The 23,460-nt window shown below is 44.7% G+C and overlaps 1 protein-coding gene across 1 annotated transcript; it reads left to right on the forward strand.

Annotated features, from left to right (window-relative positions):
• The first annotated feature begins 4,270 nt into the window (after positions 1-4,270).
• LOC137375070 (extracellular calcium-sensing receptor-like) lies at positions 4,271-20,530 on the forward strand. Its single transcript, XM_068041698.1, has 6 exons — positions 4,271-4,485; positions 5,527-5,818; positions 11,556-12,392; positions 12,937-13,164; positions 18,472-18,595; positions 19,617-20,530. Exons 1-6 carry the CDS (start codon positions 4,271-4,273, stop codon positions 20,528-20,530), a joined length of 2,610 nt encoding a protein of 869 aa, XP_067897799.1.
• The last annotated feature ends 2,930 nt before the right edge of the window (positions 20,531-23,460 follow it).

The raw sequence follows: 23,460 nt of genomic DNA on the forward strand, positions 1-23,460 counted from the left end.
TACAATTCTGCTGCTGATGATGGCCCGCAGCGCCTCATGGATGCCCAATTTTGTGTTGCTCGATTTGTTCGAAGTCTATCCAATTTAGCATGGTGGTAGTGCCACACAACACGCTTGCGGGGCGTAAAACTGGTGGAATAGAATCATTGCACTCGTTATGTACTCCACTGGACTAACCGTTCCATTGACTTCAATGGAGAGCAATATGGAGTGTGGTGTGGGGAGACCGATCCCATCAGTCTGTTTTACATCTATCTGTAAGGCGAACATTAACCCAATAAACCATTGGTGCAACAGCATTTAGAATTCTGTGTTTAGTTTTGGTCACCATTCTGCAAGAAGGATATTGCAACTTTTGAAAGGAATCAGAAGAGATCAAAGAGAATGATTAGGGGATGGCGGGATTGGATTAAGAGGAGCGATGACGTAAATTGGGAAGGTTCTCACTGGAACAGACAAGGCTGAGAGGTGATATAATTGCTGTTTTGGGAGTTTTTAGCGACTAGATAATGGAAACAATTCAAACTATTTCATCTAGGTAGACAGTGGGAGCAGTTAGCATTGATACATTGAAAAAAAATTGATTCAGTTTAGAAAAGAACATTTGGGATATGTGTACGAGTAATTTGACACCTGGAATATTGTAAGTGTAGCATGCTTGGGAGAATCAGGCAACTTTCAGCTTATTGTTCCCAAGCTCTCCATCAATTGATCTTTCCAGACCTCGTATGTTGGTCTGTTGCAGGCTACTTGATATGAATTGATTGTCATGCTTAGTCAACAACTCCATTATTGTTGTATCTTGCAAATAACCAGGATGGTAGAAAATGCAATCGAAGAAACTTCAGATTTTTATTTGTCCAACGGTTCTTCCAGAGGCTGCTTCGCTGTGCTAAAGAAAAAGTCACCATCTTTGCCATTTTGGTGGTCGACAACTCACAAGTTTATTGGTAGATCACCATGCCCTGATGGAATGCAGCACAGTATGTTCAACAGTCAGAGGGGAGATAGCAAATGTTCCATCCAATAATTTTTCAGTACTCTTTAAGTAAGAAAATAAATGGGAAAGAACTAAGAAACACCTTTGTTGAAGAAGGGAGCGGGGAAACTGACCAACTTTAGAAGAATTAGTCTAATGTGAGTTATGAATACACTACAGGAGTGGAATTCAACTTCGGCGGATATGCAAAACGGGAGGCATAGAATCGAAACCATTTTTATATCCTGTGCCCATGCCATCACTTCAAACAAAACGATAACCGGCCGATTTGAACCCCAGCAATTACATTTCCCCTAAGATCCTGTTTTTCAGATAACATTTAGAAATGCATGGAAAAATCAAGGAGATCCAAGACGTATGTCTTAAAATCAGGTCAAGTTTGATAACATTATTAAAGATTTTTGAAGCAGGGACTGACTGGTTAGATAAAAGGAAAGCAGCAGACGTTTCAGTTTAGTTTAGAGATACAGCACTGAAACAGGCCCTTCAGGCCACCGACTCTGTGCCGACCATCAACGACCCATTTATGCTAACCCTACACTAATCCCATATTCCTACCACATCCCCACCTGTCCTTATATTTGCCTACTACCTACCTATACTAGGGGCAATTTATAATGGCCAATTTACCATGTCTTTGGCATGAGGGAGGAAACCGGAACACCCGGAGGAAACCCACGTAGTCACAGGGAGAACTTGCAAACTCCATACAGGCAGCACCAAGAATTGAACCCGGGTCGTTGGAGCTGTGAGGCTGCGGTGCTATCCACTGCGCCACTGTACCGCCTGCTGGTGGGTGCTCCCATCAACCACGATAACTTTAACAAAAGATTGGGAAAAGGCGCAAATAAATGATGTAAATTGCGTGTCCATCCACCGTCAACCGAAGTTATCACAGTCAATGGAGATAAACCCCACGAAAATATCCAGTGGCCATGTTAAAAGATTTTCGGGAGACAATAAGCAGGTATATCACGAAGAAAGAACTTGCATTTATGTAGCGCCTTTCATTGCATCAGAACGTTCCAAAATGGTTGACAGCCAAATGATGAAGTTTTAAATGTTGTCACTATTGTAATGCAGGGAAATGTGGCATCCAGTCTGCCACAGCAAGATCCCACAAACAGCAGCAAGATAAATAACCAAACAACTAGTTTCAGTGGCACTGATTATAGGATAAATATGGACCAGAGCACTGGGAGAGCTCCCTGCTTCCCTTCGAGCAGAAACGCGGGATCTTTTGCATCCACTTGAGAATGCAGCTCTCCTTGAATATTGAAGTAAAATGTCTGTCTGGAATGCATTATCACATTTCAGGAGTGAAGCTTGAAAATACTAACTCAGAGGTGACTGTGCTTCTGCAGAGCTAAGGCTGAAACCAATACTGTGTCCATGCTGAAACACTTCCTCTTGCGCCATATGCTTTGTATTTTCTGACAAGAACTTTATGGAAAGCATTAAGGATATGGTGCAAGTGGAAATGAGCAGACACTGGGTGATAGGTAGAGTGCACAGAGTTTGAGTCAATGCTTATTGCACAAACTCGCCATGACAAGTATAGTAACTTGCTGTAGTCCTCTTCATTATTGATTCACCATCCATCCCCAAATTTGGGAGCATCCACAATTTAGAAATTGTGTTTTTTTTCCAATGTCTAAATAGTTAATATAAATCGTGAATAACAGCGGTCGTAGCAGTGATGCGTGTGGGAACCCACTTCCCATCTTCTGCTGCTCTGAATACCTGTCGCTTAACCCAATGCCTGTTTCCTGTCTTGCAGCCATCTACCTATCCATTCTGCTCGTAGAATCCTTTAAGACATCCAATGAACTATTTCCTTTCTCTCTAAAAATCAACCGTGTCATGAATCAGCCGTGCATGAGTCGAAGGTGAAATGGGCATTACTTCTCAACGTGGTTTACAGAACAGGTCAGTGGGTAGCATTCCAACTGTCAATCAAGCACAAGATAAACCGGTCTGTGACTGGTTGCTGCAGAATTTGTGCATGTTTCAGTAGACATTGCGAGTGTGGATAAATAAAATACATGGCTAAAATCATATGGGGGCAGATTTTGACTTTGAACAATATTGTAAAAAGCAGCAGTAGTAATCTGCCCAAAGACAGGACCTCTGCTCATTTCGCCACACGTTACGGTCCTGTGCTTTCGTCTTCAGTTGCTCGTAAGAGCATCATTTTTACTTCCATGAGGAATGAGAAAAACGACTAGGGGAAAAGTACATGAGGTTGCTTCCCCTTGTCTTCCTTATGTGTGCTTTAACGGAAATGCAAGTCCTCTTCCCGAAGAATCCTCCCTGTAAGCAGCTTTTTTCCCTCGAGATTCTAGCTCTTCCGCCATCACCACCGAAGATTCTCTGCTTTTGACATTGGCCATGGTTCGTAATCCTGAGCATCGGACCCTTACCTGGGCCTGGGGCCACTCGTAAAAGGGCAGGGACGACCTGAGGTCTTAAATGACCCTGCTACGCTAACTGTAAAAAGATTGACCATGAGCTAGTTGAATGGTACAACATGCCGGAGGGGCTGAATGAATTATTCCTATTCCTATGTTCCTACAATTGGTGGCAGTGACCGTTATCCCGATTTTTAAGTCCATTTACCTAACAGAGATGTAGAACCGGCCATCAGCCTTTTACTCTACCGCACAAAGTCATCATTTATCCTTTTTTAAAAGTAACTCGTCTTTCACTGCATGTCCTTTTGAATTGATATTTGTTGCACTTCAGACGCAAAACAGTGTAATCAAATATCATTCCTATGCCGAATACCTTTATCTGTTAAGCACCAAAATGTAGCTTGCTTTCGTTCGCTGGTAAGATGTTGCTGTTAACGTTTATTTTGTATCGAATTTACCTTTAAGGAATAATTGGAAAACATATATCCACTCTGACATCTGTGCAATATAATTCGGGGCAGGTCGAAGAAAGGACGTTAATTTGTTACATTTTGCACAAATGATTTTACGAATTTGAGCTCAGGGGCCATACTCGTGCTTTGGGGAGCTTCGTTTGGTAAAAGTACCCCTGCTGACATGAACATTCGTTGGATTCCTACCTTGTTCCTTTGTCTGAAATTGACTAATTGGATATTTTGATTTCTTTGGGGAATTTGTTGGTAACTTGTTTAAGGTTCATGGAAAATCAGATCTATTTTAGGGAAACGCACTAATTTGGTTGTGGTATGAAATAGCATAAAAAGATTAGTGACAGCATTTAGTCTAACTGCAATTACTGTTCCTAACAATGTTAGCAATGTATCACCGTTTGTTGTTGGTGTTGTCTTTATTTGCTCTTTTTCCGGTGTACGCCACCAATAGAGCAACCTGCGAACGTTGGGGGCCGGATGATATGTTGGGCTGGTTTAAAGAAGGAGATATCATTCTTGGCGGAGTTTTCCGAGTGCATGCCAAAGTGAATCATCGGGATCTTACATTCAAAATCCAGCCGGAGTCGTTGACATGCACAAAGTCAGTGGAATCTTTTTTTAAAACGTTAGATTTCATTTTTTTGTTGTTGTTATTTTCAGGCCACAAAGGTTTTAATAGGCATGCAGCTTGTTGACAGCGGTTTTCGAAGTAGAACTAATTTAAGATCTAAAACTTCCTTAAATATTAATTAGAATTAATCGATTGTAAATTACATTATCCACATTTTTAACAAACACAGCTCCTAGGTTGAGCGAAGATAACTTTGATGAGTGCTCCCTGATTCTGAACTCTGCTTCCTTCCAGAAATTCTTGTAGAGATCAATCTAGCTCCTGAAATCGGTCTAGAATCGGTGAAGAACTATTGTTTCTTTGAAATCTCAGCAATGCTAGTCTGTGAAACAGGAACGAAGATATAACCATTTCAAGTTCATGTCTAAGGCCAAAGATGCACAGTTCTTGTTTGCCACGTGTTCGTTCCATGTCTGTGTATCCCCAGCGCGTGCAATGTGTAGCAATATATCGCATTTTACTTTCTATATGATAGTTTCCACTGTTTTTCATCATATTAGCATGCTGGACAAATGTAATTCTCCTGCATTACTGTTTTCTGGGTTATTTGGAGGGCCTATATTCTTTAACTGCTCCGTGTTATCAATTTGCAGAGATTTTGATGCAGCACTTGTTCTGATGTGTCTGGGCCATCAGTTTAAGTAGATTCACTTAGAGCTCATCGCGTGGACGGAGTTCAATCTACACAAAGCTAGCTGCGTTCCGGCGTGGAGAGCGCCGAATTTAGAATCTAAGCTGACGTTTCCAATCGGTGGTATGGGTTTCGTGCTTCTGAGCTCGCCAGTCCAAGATTTCCCCGTCAATTGAAAACAATGTTGGAGGAGGAAAATCGCGGACTGGCGAGTTGCAGATGTTGCCAAACGCCGTCCAATCCCACTTGGGAACTTCTGAATAACAAACTCTGGTTGTTCAAAATAAATAGCCAACAGCATTATCAACATCTATGAAACAAAAAACATGGTTCCGCAGATTTATTTGTTTTACAATTAAAACAAAACTATATTCCCACAGATTCTGGTTCAGATTTTTTCGTTTCGCACTGAGTATGATCTTTGCAATTGACGAAATAAACAAGGATTTAACTCTGCTTCCAAATATTACACTGGGTTATCGGCTTTACGATGCATGCACCATGACTACTTTATCACTGAAAGCAGCATTTGAGTTTTTGAACGGACGCCAAGCAAGATCACTGAATGATCCATGTAAAAGAACCCCTGTGGTATCTGCTATTGTTGGTGATTCTGGGTCCTCTCAGTCTTTAGCAATAGCGACTTTAATCGGTATTTTCAAGATTCCAATGGTAAGTCACTAGTTACACTATTATCATATTTACTGCACAGTAACAGAAACAAATGTGTGATTCCATTTCCATTTTAGTTTCGGTGACTGCAGCGTGGATAGCAACGGAGGTGCGTGAACGGGCTTACAGCTGTGAAGTCAATTTCAGCGTAAGTTTAAAAGTGAATTCCCTTTTGTTTTCGGAGGACCAGGGGACTGCTGGGTAAGGAAAAAGGTATATATTTGTGTGGTTTAGAATCTCTTTCTTTTAGTTTCGGTGACTGCAGCGTGGATAGCAACGGAGGTGCGTGAACGGGCTTACAGCTGTGAAGTCAATTTCAGCGTAAGTTTAAAAGTGAATTCCCTTTTGTTTTCGGAGGACCAGGGGACTGCTGGGTAAGGAAAAAGGTATATATTTGTGTGGTTTAGAATCTCTTTCTTTTAGTTTCGGTGACTGCAGCGTGGATAGCAACGGAGGTGCGTGAACGGGCTTACAGCTGTGAAGTCAATTTCAGCGTAAGTTTAAAAGTGAATTCCCTTTTGTTTTCGGAGGACCAGGGGACTGCTGGGTAAGGAAAAAGGTATATATTTGTGTGGTTTAGAATCTCTTTCTTTTAGTTTAGGTGACTGCAGCGTGGATAGCAACGGAGGTGCGTGAACGGGCTTACAGCTGTGAAGTCAATTTCAGCGTAAGTTTAAAAGTGAATTCCCTTTTGTTTTCGGAGGACCAGGGGACTGCTGGGTAAGGAAAAAGGTATATATTTGTGTGGTGGCTGTACCCGAGACACTACACGTGTAGTGTCTCCCACCCACCCTCCTCCTCTAACCATAAAAAAAGGACTCTGGTGTGTTGATAAGGTAAGCTTTTTATTTAGGAAGTTCTGTCCGTTGGATTGCTAACCTAACAAGTTTTGACTTTTTGTTTTTTTTGGTTTTTCAGTAGATTTGTTGGGAATTTGGAATAGTGGGAATGGAGGTTAAGGCAGTTGCATGTTCCTCCTGCAGAATGTGGGAGGTAAGGGTCGCCAAGAGTGTCCCTGCTGACTGCATCTGTGGGAAGTGCACCCAACTCCAGCTCCTCGAGAACCGCGTTAGGGAACTGGAGCTGGAGCTGGATGAACTTCGGATCATTCGGGAGGCGGAGGAGGTTATTGAGAGGAGTTATGGGGAGGTAGTCACACCTCAGGTAAAAGAAGTAGGTAGATGGGTTACCGTCAGGGGAAGGAGAGGGAACCAGCAGGCAGTGCAGGGATCCCCTGTGGCCGTTTCCCTCAACAGCAGGTATACCGTTTTGGATACTGTTGCGGGGTACGACTTACCAGGGGTAAGCAATGGGGTACAGGTCTCTGGCACAGAGTCTGTCCCTGTTGCTCAGAAGGGAAGGGGGAAGAGGAGCAGAACATTAGTCATTGGGGACTCCATAGTTAGGGGAACAGATAGGAGGTTCTGTGGGAACAAGAGAGACTCACGGTTGGTATGTTGCCTCCCAGGTGCCAGGGTTCATGATGTCTCGGATCGTGTTTTTGGGATCCTTAATGGGGAGGGGGAGCAGCCCCAAGTCGTGGTCCACATAGGCACCAACGACATAGGTAGGAAGAGAGATGGGGATTTAAGACAGAAATTTAGGGAGCTAGGGTGGAAGCTTAGAGCGAGAACAAACAGAGTTGTTATCTCTGGGTTGTTGCCCGTGCCACGTGATAGCGAAGCGAGGAATAGGGAGAGAGAGGAGTTGAACACGTGGCTGCAGGGATGGTGCAGGAGGGAGGGTTTTGGTTTCCTGGATAATTGGGGCTCTTTCTGGGGTAGGTGGGACCTCTACAAACAGGATGGTCTTCACCTGAACCAGAGGGGTACCAATATCCTGGGGGGGAGGTTTGCTAGTGCTCTTCGGGGGGGTTTAAACTAATTCAGCAGGGGAATGGGAACCTAAATTGTAGTGCCAGTGTACAGGATGTTGAGAGTAGTGAGGTCAGGGATATGGTTACAAGGACGCAAGAGGGCACTGGCAAGCAAGAACCTGGTTTAAAGTGTGTCTATTTCAACGCCAGGAGCATCCGGAATAAGGTGGGTGAGCTTGCAGCATGGGTTGGTACCTGGGATCTCGATGTAGTGGCCATTTCAGAGACATGGGTAGAGCAGGGGCAGGAATGGATGTTGCAGATTCCGGGATTTAGATGTTTCAGTAAGAACAGAGAAGATGGTAAAAGAGGGGGGGGGGGGTGTGGCATTGTTAATCAAGGAGAGTATTACGGCGGCAGAAAGGACGTTTGAGGACTCGGCTACTGAGGTAGTATGGGCTGAGGTTAGAAACAGGAGAGGTGAGGTTACCCTGTTGGGAGTCTTTTATAGACCTCCGAATAGTTCCAGAGATGTAGAGGAAAGGATAGCGAAGATGATTCTCGACAGGGGTGAGAGTAACAGGGTAGTTGTTATGGGGGACTTTAACTTTCCAAATATCGACTGGAAATACTATAGTTCGAGTACTTTAGATGGGTCAGTTTTTGTCCAGTGTGTGCAGGAGGGTTTTCTGACACAATATGTAGACAGGCCAACCAGGGGCGATGCCACATTGGATTTGGTACTGGGAAATGAACCCGGCCAGGTGTTAGATTTAGATGTAGGTGAGCACTTTGGTGATAGTGATCACAATTCGGTTAGGTTTACCTTAGCGATGGGCAGGGACAGGTATATACCGCAGGGCAAGAATTATAACTGGGGGAAAGGAAATTATGATGCGATTAGGCAAGATTTAGGATGCGTAGGATGGGGAAGGAAACTGCAGGGGATGGGAACAATCGAAATGTGGAGCTTATTCAAAGAGCAGCTACTGCGTGTCCTTGATAAGTATGTACCTGTGAGGCAGGGAGGAAGTTGTCGTGCGAGGGAGCCGTGGTTTACTAAAGAAGTTGAAGCGCTTGTCAAGAGGAAGAAGAAGGCTTATGTTAGGATGAGACGTGAAGGCTCAGTTAGGGCGCTTGAGAGCTACAAGCTAGCCAGGAAGGATCTAAAGGGAGAGCTAAGAAGAGCAAGGAGAGGACACGAGAAGTCATTGGTGGATCGGATCAGGGAAAACCCTAAGGCTTTCTATAGGTATATCAGGAATAAAAGAATGACTAGAGTTAGATTAGGGCCAATCAAGGATAGTAGTGGGAAGTTGTGTGTGGAATCAGAGGAGATAGGGGAAGTGTTAAATGAATATTTTGCGTCAGTATTTACAGTAGAGAAAGAAAATGTTGTTGATAATACTGAGATTCAGACTACGAGGCTAGATGGGATTGAGGTTCACAAGGAGGAGGTGTTAGCAATTTTGGAAAGTGTGAACATAGATAAGTCCCCTGGGCCAGATGGGATTTATCCTAGGATTCTCTGGGAAGCTAGGGAGGAGATTGCAGAGCCTTTGTCCTTGATCTTTATGTCGTCATTGTCGACAGGAATAGTGCCGGAAGACTGGAGGATTGCAAATGTTGTCCCCTTGTTCAAGAAGGGGAGTAGAGACAGCCCTGGTAATTATAGACCTGTGAGCCTTACTTCGGTTGTGGGTAAAATGTTGGAAAAAGTTATAAGAGACAGGATTTATAATCATCTTGAAAAGAATAAGTTCATTAGCGATAGTCAGCACGGTTTTGTGAAGGGTAGGTCATGCCTCACAAACCTTATTGAGTTTTTCGAGAAGGTGACCAAACAGGTGGATGAGGGTAAAGCAGTGGATGTGGTGTATATGGATTTCAGTAAGGCGTTTGATAAGGTTCCCCACGGTAGGCTATTGCAGAAAATATGCAAGTATGGGGTTGAAGGTGATTTAGAGCTTTGGATCAGAAATTGGCTAGCTGAAAGAAGACAGAGGGTGGTGGTTGATGGCAAATTTTCATCCTGGAGTTTAGTTACTAGTGGTGTACCGCAAGGATCTGTTTTGGGGCCACTGCTGTTTGTGATTTTTATAAATGACCTGGAAGAGGGTGTAGAAGGGTGGGTTAGTAAATTTGCAGATGACACTAAGGTCGGTGGAGTTGTGGATAGTGCCGAAGGATGTTGTCGGGTACAGAGAGACATAGATAGGCTGCAGAGCTGGGCTGAGAGATGGCAAATGGAGTTTAATGCGGAAAAGTGTGAGGTGATTCACTTTGGAAGGAGTAACAGGAATGCAGAGTACTGGGCTACTGGGAAGATTCTTGGTACTGTAGATGAACAGAGAGATCTTGGTGTCCAGGTGCATAAATCCCTGAAGGTTGCTAACCAGGTTAATAGGGCTGTTAAGAAGGCATATGGTGTGTTAGCTTTTATTAGTAGGGGGGTCGAGTTTCGGAGCCACGAGGTCATGCTGCAGCTGTACAAAACTCTGGTGAGACCGCACCTGGAGTATTGCGTGCAGTTCTGGTCACCGCATTATAGGAAGGATGTGGAAGCTATGGAAAGGGTGCAGAGGAGATTTACTAGGATGTTGCCTGGTATGGAGGGAAGGTCTTACGAGGAAAGGCTGAGGGACTTGAGGTTGTTTTCGTTGGAGAGAAGGAGGAGGAGAGGTGACTTAATAGAGACATATAAGATAATGAGAGGGTTAGATAGGGTGGATAGTGAACGTCTTTTTCCTCGGATGGTGATGGCAAACACGAGGGGACATAGCTTCAAGTTGAGGGGTGATAGATATCGGACAGATGTGAGAGGTAGTTTCTTTACTCAGAGAGTAGTTAAGGGCGTGGAACACCCTGCCTGCAGCAGTAGTAGATTCGCCAACTTTAAGGGCATTTAAGTGGACATTGGATAGACACATGGATGAAAATGGAATAGTGTAGGTCAGATGGTTTCACAGGTCGGCGCAACATCGAGGGCCGAAGGGCCTGTACTACGCTGTAATGTTCTAAATTCTACACACGTCACTCGAATCGTCCTAAATGTTTACTGAACTGTTTGTTTAATTAAATGGAAATATTTCTTCATGTAAATATATTTAAAGGCTGGAATCGCATCAGCAGTGAAAGAAATTTAGAATATATTTATTATGTATATAACACAATTATTCGTTCACTGCAATTAAATTACAGTTGGCTACACAATACTTTTTCTGTATTTCTCTTTCCAATTAATGTGACAAAATATACGGAAACTTTATTCCTGGCAAAGTATCAGCCGTGGCTCAGTTGTAGCCCTCACGCCTTCTCAAAATGTATCGATTGAACCATGCCTTTAGTCGCCTCTTGGAATCTCACAGCTACTTTCGCTGCCTAATATCATTCCATTTTCAAGTACTTTGGGGCGTTTTAGTACACGAGACACACACATATATATTTGCAATCAAAAAGTTCAAATATATTTTCTCTGTTCCCTTCTGAGGCCAAAATAGATGGGCCAGCAGCACACGTTGTTATTTGCATGCTGGGCATGCACAATCATTCACACAGGGCCTTAGCATTTTGGGGTCTATTTGGATAATATAGAGTATACTGTTGGCGGCCACCGTGTTATCTACTAGAGGGAAATATTGTATTTGAATTCGGATGCCTCATTTCGCGTGTGGTTTGGGGAGACAATGAAAACGTTGCATTACTTGATTTTTTTCTATATGTGTTCATTATGTGATTATATTTATCTGTGAGGATATATGGTGAGGTTGTGGGTAAGCGGGCCAGACGCAACGGTTTACTTGCTGCAAAACACTTGGCTAGAATGTGACCGGTAGCAATGTGACATAACCAGCCAAAGCTACACAGCCAAGATGGTCTTGGAACAAAAGGATAAATATATTTTATTTGACTTTGCCCCAGGTCAGTTACCTGTCGACGTGTGAGTGCCTGAGCAACAAACAGAAATATCCGTCATTTTTCAGAACAATCCCAAGTGATTACTTCCAGGCCAGAGCCTTAGCCAAGCTTGTAAAACATTTCGGATGGACGTGGATCGGAACGATTAGAAGCGATGATGACTATGGTAACTTCGGAATGCAAGCATTCACAGAAGGTGTACAACAATTAGGTGTTTGTATTGCGTTTTCAGAGACTTTTCATGCAATTTACTCCAGGGACAAATTACTTAAAACTATTGGCACTATAAAGAAATCGTCCACAAATGTTGTGCTAGCCTTTCTCGCGCAATCGGATATGGAAATTTTAATAAAAGAAATAATACGACAAAACATGACTGGCATACAATGGATAGGAAGCGAAGCATGGGCTGCCACCCTAGTGTTATCAGCAGAAGAAAGTAAACGATTTCTTTCTGGCACAATTGGAATTGCAATCCACAAAGTACAAATACGAGGCTTGAAAGAATTCTTAATGCAAGTCCACCCTTCTCTGTATCCAGGAAACATTTTAGTGAAGGAGTTTTGGGAAACGACGTTCAACTGTATCCTTAGAAATAGAGGAAACAAAACAGATAGCACTAAATTTGACCCGTGGATTACTGAATGCACCGGATCAGAAGATTTGCAGACAGTGCATAATTCATTTACAGACGTATCACAGCACAGAGTTGAATACAACGTCTACAAAGCGACTTATGCTATCGCTCATGCTCTTCACAATATGCTGTCGTGCGAAAATGGCAAGGAACCATTTTCCAATAACAGTTGCGCAAATACTTTAAGTTTTGAGCCATGGCAGGTAAGAAGTGCATAATATCGTCAACATCGGCTGAAGTCATATATGTAGCCAATAAAAGCAAACATTTAGATTTTAGTTTATTATCTGCCTATACTGAACGTTTACAGTAGATTTATTAAAGAATCTTCAATTTTGTGTCAGTCATGGCTCAATAGTAGCAGTCTTGCCTGTGAGTCAGGAGGTTGTGGATTCAACTTCTACTTCAGAGACTTGAGTGCAAAGCCTAAGGTCCAGTGCAGTTCTGAGGTCAAGCCGCCTTAAAGATGAAAAGAAAAACCGAGGCCCCTTCAAGTGAAAGTAAAAGATCCCATTGCACTATAACGAAGGACAGAGGAATTGTCCTCCGTGCGCAGGCCAATGTTACGGACTCAATCAGCACCACTAAAAAATTGGTGATGTATGCAAATTGGATGAGGCATTTCCTATATTGCAAGTGACTCCAATCCAAAACTTGTCTGTAAAGCCTTTTGGAAGCTCCTGAGGTCGTGAAAGGCACTATAAAATAGTAAGTTTTTTCTACTTTCTTTTATTTTTATCCTTCTAGCTTCTGCATTACATGAAAACAATAAGCTTCATCACCAAGATGGGAGAAAAGGTGCATTTTGATGCAAATGGGGACCCAATCCCCACATATGACATTGTAAATTGGCAGACAAATTCCCTTGGTGACATTGATATCGTAGATGTTGGATATTACGATGGATCTGCTCCCACAGATCGAGAATTTATAATAAATGAAGACGTAATGGTATGGAGTGGAGGTCAAATTGCGGTAAGGTCCTCATTGTGAAATATAATTACTTGAATACGGATGAAGTCTGACAAAGCATCATAGGATGTAATTTATGCTGCTTGTGGTGAGGAAGATATATGCTTTAAAAAAAGTACAGCACTAGAGATAAACGCTAGCGACTATAGGTGATTACTCTTGCATTATTCTGAGATGTTCGTCGTGCATTACAAATTACAATTCAACTCGACACTTTAACACTTAATAGTGTCAAATAGGGATGTTTTTGTTGTCTTCTGTTGACCGCTATAGTTGTGAAGGATTAAATCAGGCATAGAGAGCTGTACTACTAGCATGATGCTTCTTCACGGCCTCTGTTATGCAATGATTAATATCATTGTAATGGTCTGTATGGACGATTTAAAAAAGCTAATTAATACTTAAATGAATCTATAACTTATAAAGCCTCAGGGAACAGTACTAAGCTTGATTCTATTTATAGAATTGCCCCCAAATTAGTTGGGATTCACACAATAACAGTAATATATAGTAACAATAACAAAGGTAGCAATATGGATTCGGCGAGTTAAGTTTTGAAGCCCACTATAATACATCGAACGCATTTCTAGGTATTGAAAGAATTATAGAATCATACAATAATACAGCACAGAAGGAGGCCATTTGGTCCATCCTGTCTGTGCGGCGAGTTATATAATTAGACCCATTACCCTTTGCTTTACAATAGCTTTGCATTTTTGTGCAATCCATTGTATTCTTCCTGACCTCATCTACAGTCGAGTTGTTTGGGTAAACAGCGCCCCATCCCCGATCGTCGTACCCCACCTTCATCAATAGCTCACCACAGGCATCCACGTGCCCGACCTTGATTATTTTGCCCCCAGTTGATAGACAAATATATTTTTTTAGCCCAAACGAGGAACCTACAAGTTAAGCTGAAGATCGAATAATGAATTGAACTCTCACTAACATGACAGCATTACAACCACCACAACAACAGCAACAACGTTCTGAGTTACTTGTAGTTTATGAGCAGAAACCAGTGAGCGACAAAGGAAAACGCTGGGAAAGTGGAGTCCGAAGGTGATGACATCATGGATTGCGTTTTTTATGGGACCGGATTTGTTGACAACGCGAATGGTAGGTGGCGCTGTTTTGGCACATGCGCAAATACAGCATGTGCCACGAAAACGTCACAGATTGCGACTGGAGCAGCAGCCAGGACTAAAGATGGCGCTGCTCAAAGAATCACACAAAGGAAACCTAACGTACACGTGGCAGTATACAATGGCCGGAGTGAGAGAATAGCGCGGCGGACGGGGAGAGCAGAGCGTTGACAGCGACGGCAGGCGGGGAGGGGGGAAGAGAGGGAGGAGGGGGGGAAGAGAGGGAGGAGGGGGGGGAAAGAAAGGGAGGAGGGGGAAGAGAGGGAGGAGGGGGGAAAGAGAGGGAGGAGGGGGGAAGAGAGGGAGGATGGGGGGGGAAAGAGAGGGAGGAAGGGGGAAGAGAGGGAGGAGGAAGGGGGAAGAGAGGGAGGAGGGGGAAAGAGAGGGAGGAGGGGGAAGAGAGGGAGGAGGGGGAAGAGAGGGAGGGGGTGAAAGAGAGGGAGGGAGGGGGGAAAGAGAGGGAGGACGGGGGTGAAAGAGAGGGAGGACGGGGGTGAAAGAGAGGGAGGACGGGGGGGGAAGAGAGGAGGAGGGGGGAAAGAGAGGGAGAGGGGGGAAAGAGAGGGAGGAGGGGGGAAGAGAGGGAGGAAGGGGGAAGAGGGAGGGGAAGAGAGAGAGGGGGAAGAGAGAGGGAGGAAAGAGAGAGAGGGGGAAAGAGAGAGAGGGGGAGTGGGAAAGAGAGGGGGAAGAGCGGGGGGAGAGAGAGGGGGAGGGGGAAAGAGAGAGGGGGAGGGGGAAGAGAGGGAGGGGGAGGGGGAAGAGAGAGAGGGGGAGAGGGGAAAAGAAAGAGGGGAAGGGGGGAAGAGAGAGAGAGAGGTGGAGGGGGAAGAGAGAGAGGGGGAGGGGGGAAAGAGAGAGAGGGGGAGGGGGAAAGATAGAGAGAGGGGGAGGGGGAAGAGAGAGAGGTGAGAGGGGGAAAGAGAGAGAGGGGGAGTGAGAAGAGAGTGAGAGAGAGAGGGGGAGGGGGGAAGAGAGAGAGGGGGAGGGGTGGGAAGAGAGAGTGGGTTGAGGGGGGGAAGAGAGAGAGGGGAAGGGGTGGAAAGAGAGAGAGGGGGAAGGGGAAAGAGAGAGAGGAGGAGGGGGGAATAGAGAGAGGGGGAGGGGGGAAAGAGAGAGAGAGGGGAGGGGGAAGGAGAGAGAGAGGGGGAGGGGAAAAAGAGAGAGGGGAGGGGGAAAGAGAGAGAGGGGGAGGGGGGAAAGAGAGAGAGGGGAGGGGGAAGAGACTGAGAGGGGGAGGGGGAAGAAAGAGAGAGGGGGAGAGGGGAAAGAGAGAGAGGGGGCAGGGGTGGAAAGAGAGAGAGGGGAAAGGGGGAAAGAGAGAGAGGAGGAGGGGAAAGAGAGAGGGGGAAATAGGGAGAGGGGGAGGGGGAAAGAGAGAGAGAAGGAGGGGAAAGAGAGAGAGAGCGGGAGGGGGCAAAGAGAGAGAGGGGGAGGGGGAAGAGAGAGAGGGGGAGGGGGGAAGAGAGAGAGGGGGAGGGGGGAAAGAGAGAGGGGAGTGGGGAGAGAGAGAGGGGAAAAGAGAGAGGGGGAAGGAGAGAGGGGGAAATAGGAAGAGGGCGAGGGGGGAAAGAGAGAGAGAGGGGGAGGGGGAAAGAGAGAGAGGGGGAGGGGAAAAGAGAGAGAGGGGGAGGGGGGAAAGAGAGAGAGGGAAAGGGGAAGAGAGAGAGGGGAGTGGGGAAAGAGAGAGGGGAAAAGAGAGATGGGGGAAAGGAGAGAGGGAGGAAAGAGAGAGGGGGAAAGAGAGAGAGAGGGGGAGGGGGTAAGAGAGAGAGGGGGGAGGGTGTAAGAGAGAGGGGGAGGGAAGAGAGAGGGAAAGAGAGAGGGGGAGGGGGTGAAAAGAGAGAGGGGGGAGTGGAGGAGGGGGTGGAAGAGAGGGAGGAGGAGGGGGGTGGAAGAGAGGGAGGGGTGAGGGGGAGGGGGGTGAAGAGGGGGAGGGGGGAGCAGCGGAGCGGAAGAGGAGTGCCTTTTTCAGTGCATGCGCCAGAAACACAACAGCAAATGACTTACCGGCCAGCCCCTGGAACCGGTGACACCAAGGTCTTCGCACACTCGCTCCCCATGGCCTCTCGCTTCCGGCCCTCTTCATGCAGCCTTTTCCTCCAGCTGCAGATGCCCAATCCAGTTGCTTCTCCTCTACCTCTCCACAGTACTTCAGGCATTGCAACTTTCCTGGTCCCTGCATTTTGCATGCTCCCTCTCCCCACCCCTCCCTGCTCTCCCCACCCCTCCCCCTTCTCCATCTTCACCTCCCCCTCTTCACCCACCCCTCCCTCCCACTCTTCACCCACCTCTCCCTCCCCCTCTTCACCCACCCCTCCCTCCCCCTCTTCACCCACCCCTCCCTCCCCTCTTCACCCACCCCTCCAGCCCCCTCTTCACCCACCCCTCTATCCCCCTCTTCACCCAACCCTCTATCCCCCTCTTCACCCAACCCCTCCCTCTACCCCGCTACCTCCACCCCTCCCTCTACCCCCTACCTCCACCCCTCCCTCTACCCCCTACTTCCACCCCTCCCTCTACCCCCTACCTCCACCCCTCCCTCTACCCCCTACCTCCACCCCTCCCTCTACTCCCCTACCTCCACCCCTCCACCACAGTTGAATATCTGAAGTGCAGTTGCAAAATCGGGGAAATAGCATGCAAAACAAAGCCTCAACAATTCTGGGGTTAATTATTGAGAAGTTTTATTAAGCTCATTAAGCATCCGAGGCACTGCTGTGCATGGATACATGAGTGTTGTGTTTCCAGCATTCCCGTTAGACAGGCCGAGTCTCTGCTATGCACAGCTAAAGAGATTGTTCCTGGAGAGACTTGTGGTGAATGAACTCTTGGCTTTCTATTCCACTACTGTATTGTCCATGTGAAGAAGGCAAAGTCTCAAGAGTCTGAGCTCCGTCTATTCTTGGTGAATGTCCCCCAAGCGCATCCCAATGTGCATTCCCAATTCATCCATAAATGAAATGTTCCTTTCCACATCATGACGAGCTCCGCAGCATGATCCAGTTGCCTTCGTTGCTTGAATGCTGACCTTAAGTCTCAAGGATTGTTTTCTCGACGGCATGTTTTACATGAAAAGAAATAAAGCAAATCAGAGTCGGAGCTTGCCTCCGTCCATCCACTGAAATTACTGTTGTGCACACCTTTTTAAGTTCTGCAGTGAAACGAAAGTGATCGTTTAGATGATAGGTTGCAGCACATGTACTGCCTGCACACAGCAACTCACAACACATGTGCTGCTCCAGACAATGGAAATGTTTTCAAAGCAACTTACAAAGGCAGAGCAACTTACCTTGGAACAATCTCCTGTGTGTAATAAAAATGAAGCAAGTCTCCAAAACGAGTAAATAATTCAGATAAAATGCGAGAAAATGCCCGACGAAACCTCTCCTTCCACTTTCAAAAAGTCGCGTCGAAGCTTTGACGCATGCGCGAATATCCGAAGATTGACGCATGCGCAGAGGCCAACCTGGCGCGTTGCCCAAGGAAGACGACGTAACGCGATTACGTCTTCTGCGCATACGCAAGACGGTCCTGGCAGGCCGGACCGCAGCGCATGCGCAGAGGGCAGGAGACCGTCTGCGCATGTGCGCACCGCGGCGCATCCTGATGACGTCGGTGGTGACGAAGCGTTGTCATGAATCACAGTGTTTTTATGGTGGGGGGGATGTGGCGGAGGAAGAGGGATTCAAGTCAAAGATGGCACTACTACCTAGCCATGTATCAGGCTTTTTTGTCGTTACCTTCATTTGATTCATGTAATAGCAATGTTTCTGATAGGCAGTTTGTGAATTATAAAGCCGTGATTATTTAATCAGATTGGCTGGGTTATAAGTGGTGAATGGTTGTTTTTATCTGAAAGATGAATGGGGTTTCACATGGAAGATTATAACCTAACCGAAAATGGGGCTAATAATGCTCAAAGACGCAGAAGGTAAGAATAACACTCATAATCGATTTCCTAATAAAAAGAAAATCAATATACGAAACGCATCTCAGTCTGATACAAACGGAAGTGTAATTTTAATTCCAGGATTTCATTTATGATATTTGTTGTTTGAAAACCACATGAAAACCACACCAATAAAATAACAAAAATGATTTGTGTTTTTCTATGACAGGGCAGTAGTTTGAATTTCTGATTGTATTATATATTTATCGTTTTAAGGTTCCAAAAGCAGTTTGTTCTGAGAGCTGTACTCCTGGAAAAAGGAAGGCCAGAAGAAAGGGACAACCGACTTGTTGTTTCGATTGTTTACTGTGCCCTGATGGCGAAATTAGTAACACTACTGGTAATAAGAAATATGGGTCTTGAAATTATTCCGTGGGGCACTCGTGTATAAATACATTGCTGAAATTCCTATATGATCCATTTTAACAAAGACGTTGAAAATACTACTTAAGTACAACATCTAGGTTGATGCTTCAGTGCAGAAATGAGGGAGTGCGGCAGTGCTGGATGTGGGTAAAATATCGCATGGCCTTATTTCGAAAAAATTGATTGGCTTTCCATCCACAAACATTCACTCACTCCACCAACGATGTATGGTGGCAGCAGTGTGTACCATGTACAAGATGCACTCAGCAGTGCACCAATGCTCCTTAGACAGTACCTTCCAAACCCACGACCTCTACCACCTAAAAGGACAAGGGCAGAAGATGCATGGCAACAAGTTCCCCTCTAAGCCACACACCATCCTGACCTGGAACTATATCACTGTTCCTTCACTGTTGCTGGGTCAACATCCTGGAACTCCCTTCCTAACAGCACTGTGGGTGTACCTACCCCTCATGGACTGCAGAAGTTCACGAATGCAGCTCACCATCAGCTTCTCAAGGGCAATTAGGGATGAGCAATAAATGCTGGCCAAGCTAGCCATGCCGACTTTCCACAAATGAATATAAAAAGAATGAGGAGTCCTGGTTAATATTTATCCCACAAGCAAAACCTAAAACAGATGATCTGGTCATTATCACATTTTTGTTGTATGGAACCACGGTGACTGCAAATTCGTTGCTCTGTTTCCTACAGTACAGAAGTGCCTACATTTCAAAAGTACTTCACTGGCTGAAAAGCGCATTGGGACCTCCTTAGGTTGTGAAAGGAGCTTCTCAATGCATGTTCTTTGGTTTTTTGATAAAATAGTGGAGTGAGGAAGTTCAGAGAATACAAGAGCATCAATTCACTGGTATCTCATAATGCAATTTGAGCACTACGATTTCATCCTCCTATTTTTAGATATTTTGTGATTTTTTTAAACATTATTTAGGATGAATGTTCTTTTTTTAAAAAAATCATTTCTTTCTCTTTAGATGCTACGAATTGTATTAAATGTCCTTTGGAATACAGGTCCAATCAGGAGAGAGATCAGTGCATACTAAAAGAAATTGAATTCCTTTCATTTGGAGAGACAATGGGAATTATTCTGATAACAGTGGCATCGTTAGGGTCTTGCATCACAATGGGTATCTTTACTACATTCTATTTCTACAGAGATACTCCCATCGTTAAAGCCAATAATTCCGAGTTAAGTTTTCTCCTTCTTTTGGCATTAACGTTATGTTTTCTGTGTTCAATTACATTCATTGGAGAACCGTCAGTCTGGTCTTGCGCTTTACGTCACACAGCATTTGCTATAATTTTTGTTCTTTGCATATCTTGTATATTGAGTAAAACTGTTGTTGTTGTGGTGGCATTTAAAGCAACGCTTCCCAACAGTAACACGATGAAGTGGTTTGGCCCGACGCAACAACGCCTGGCTGTTGTCTTTCTTACAATGGTACAATGTTTAATATGTACTGTCTGGCTGACCACATTACCTCCCTATCCTCGGAAAAGCAGTGATTACGCCAAAGACACAATTGTCTTTGAATGCAGCGTAGGTTCTGCAATAAACTTTTACTGTACTCTGGGCTATATTGGATTCTTGTCTTGCGTATGTTTTGTGGTCGCTTTTCTAGCTCGACAGCTTCCGAATAATTTTAATGAAGCTAAACACATCACTTTCAGCATGCTTATCTTTTGTTCAGTGTGGATTACTTTCATTCCAGCTTATATAAGCTCTCCTGGGGAATATGCTGTCGCTGTAGAAGTGTTTGCTATTTTGGCCTCTAGTTTTGGTCTGCTTCTCTGTATTTTTGCCCCAAAATGCTACATTATCCTTGTTAAACAAGAAGAAAACACCAAGAGGCATGTCATGGTGAATAATGGCTCCAAGACGCTTTAAATATTATTCGGGTACCTTGTGATATCAGTTAAGTGGCAAAAAAAACTTTATGCTCCATATTAAATAATGTTTTCACTTGATTATTATGTTTTCATGCATTTCAACTGGCAAATATGTGGATATAGATTTGCCAAAGCATATGTTTTGCAAGATATGCATATGCAAGATCAGGGGGCAGGTTGTTCAACCTTGCCCGTCTAAGAGCGAAGTCCAAAGTACGGAAAGTCCTCATCAGAGAACTCCTCTTTGCTGACGATGCTGCTTTAACATCTCACACTGAAGAATGCCTGCAGAGTCTCATCGACAGGTTTGCGTCTGCCTGCAATGAATTTGGCCTAACCATCAGCCTCAAGAAAACGAACATCATGGGGCAGGATGTCAGAAATGCTCCATCCATCAATATTGGCGACCACGCTCTGGAAGTGGTTCAAGAGTTCACCTACCTAGGCTCAACTATCACCAGTAACCTGTCTCTAGATGCAGAAATCAACAAGCACATGGGTAAGGCTTCCACTGCTATGTCCAGACTGGCCAAGAGAGTGTGGGAAAATGGCGCACTGACACGGAACACAAAAGTCCGAGTGTATCAGGCCTGTGTCCTCAGTACCTTGCTCTACGGCAGCGAGGCCTGGACAACGTATGCCAGCCAAGAGCGACGTCTCAATTCATTCCATCTTCGCTGCCTTCGGAGAATACTTGGCATCAGGTGGCAGGACTATATCTCCAACACAGAAGTCCTTGAAGCGGCCAACACCCCCAGCTTATACACACTACTGAGTCAGCGGCGCTTGAGATGGCTTGGCCATGTGAGCCGCATGGAAGATGGCAGGATCCCCAAAGACACATTGTACAGCGAGCTCGCCACTGGTATCAGACCCACCGGCCGTCCATGTCTCCGTTATAAAGACGTCTGCAAACGCGACATGAAATCGTGTGAAATTGATCACAAGTCGTGGGAGTCAGTTGCCAGCATTCGCCAGAGCTGGCGGGCAGCCATAAAGACAGGGCTAAATTGTGGCGAGTCGAAGAGATTTAGTAGTTGGCAGGAAAAAAGACAGAGGCGCAAGGGGAGAGCCAACTGTGCAACAGCCCCAACAAACAAATTTCTCTGCAGCACCTGTGGAAGAGCCTGTCACTCCAGAATTGGCCTTTATAGCCACTCCAGGCGCTGCTTCACAAACCACTGACCACCTCCAGGCGCGTATCCATTGTCTCTCGAGACAAGGAGGCCCAAAAGAAAAAGAAAGCATATGTTTTGCTGAAAAGATATTTGCTAGAATTAGAAATAAAGAACTATTAACATGTTATATTCGGAAATTGTTTTGTTGAATGTGCATACTATTTTCTTTCTCTACCGCAGGTTTAATTCATTTTTGTAATGAAGAACATTCATTTGATGATCGATCATTTTCGGAAAAAAAATCTTATCTAGATAATCACCATCCATTGCACTCAACAGTAAATGACACAAATGAACGACTTATATCGTACACTTCGGGACTTCTTTATGTGGCATTAATAATGAACTCACTTCCACAGCTTCGCTTCTGAATCAAAGTCGTAGCTTCAAACCACACTCAAACACTTGAAATACTCCATAGTGTCTAGGCTTGCAATTCAGTCCAATACCGAAAAGCTGCTGCAGGGCTCGATGTGGCATCCCTCGGCTGAGAAGTTACACCAAACGCCTTATATGATCTGAGTCTAGTAATCAGCTGGATGTTAAGTTATCATGGGTTTAGTTGAAGAATAGTCAATAATTCCATCGATATCTTGGCTGATAGTGTCCCTCACGAAACCTCATCAAAAACAGATTAATTGCGATGGCCACTTTGCTACATCTGGGATCTTAATGTACACAACATTCAAGCTGTCTTTGCCTGCATGATATCAGTAGCTGCACAATGAAATTCAAATGCTTTGGAATGTTTCTGAATTTTGAAAGATATCATATAGATCTAAGCCCCTTTCTGTTTTTTTTTTCTCGCCCTCTTCCTTCAAGAAAGCATTTACACAGCGTCTTTGAAAGATTTTCTTTTTGTGAAAGGGACTCCCACCTGACACCAATTTGTTCCAGCTTATCTCTTTTATTGTCACACAGCAAATATTAACACGTTACAGTGTTTAGGCAGTAGTTTACATTTCAAATTAAATCTTTACCTATAAGGATAACAGGAGGAGTAGCGTGCATTGTCCTCTCTCATTCACTTCTCTTCTAGACTCTGCCTTTGTTTTGATAATATAGCAAGGCAAACATTATGCTCCAGCCAACAATGGCTTTCACTTGCTCAGGTTAAGGTACTGGTTAGATTATCGTCAATCTCTGCATCGTTTGTTAGAAATCCCTTTTGCCTTATACCTTTGTCACATAGAGTCATAGAGTTATACAGCACAGAAACAGTCCCTTCGGCCCATCGTGTCTGTGCCGGCCGTCAAGCACCTATCTATTCTAATCCCATTTTCCAACACTTGGCCCGTAGCCTTGTATGCTATGGCGTTTCAAGTGCTCATCTAAATAATTCTTAAATGTTGTGAGGGTTCCTGCCTCTACCATCCCTTCAGGCAGTGTGTTCCAGATTCCAACCACCCAATGGGTGAAAAAAAAATGTTTCCTCAAATCCCCTCTAAACCTTCTGCCCCTTACCTTAAATCTATGCTCCCTGGTTATTGACACCTCCACTTTAAGAATTTCGCCCCCTTCAAGCCTTTTGCACTCAGATTATCCTAGTTAATATTGGGGATGTTGAAATACCCTACTATTATTACCCTATTATTTATACACCTCGATGAGATTTGCCTACATATCTGCTCCTCTATCTCTCCCTGACTATTTGGAGGCCTGTAGTACACTACCAGCCAAGTGATTGCCCCTTTTTATTTTTAAGTTCTACCCATATGGCCTCATTTGAGGAACCTTCTAAGATATTATC

This window comes from Heterodontus francisci, chromosome 11 (assembly GCF_036365525.1).
Source record: "Heterodontus francisci isolate sHetFra1 chromosome 11, sHetFra1.hap1, whole genome shotgun sequence".
NCBI classification, from domain to species: domain Eukaryota; kingdom Metazoa; phylum Chordata; class Chondrichthyes; order Heterodontiformes; family Heterodontidae; genus Heterodontus; species Heterodontus francisci.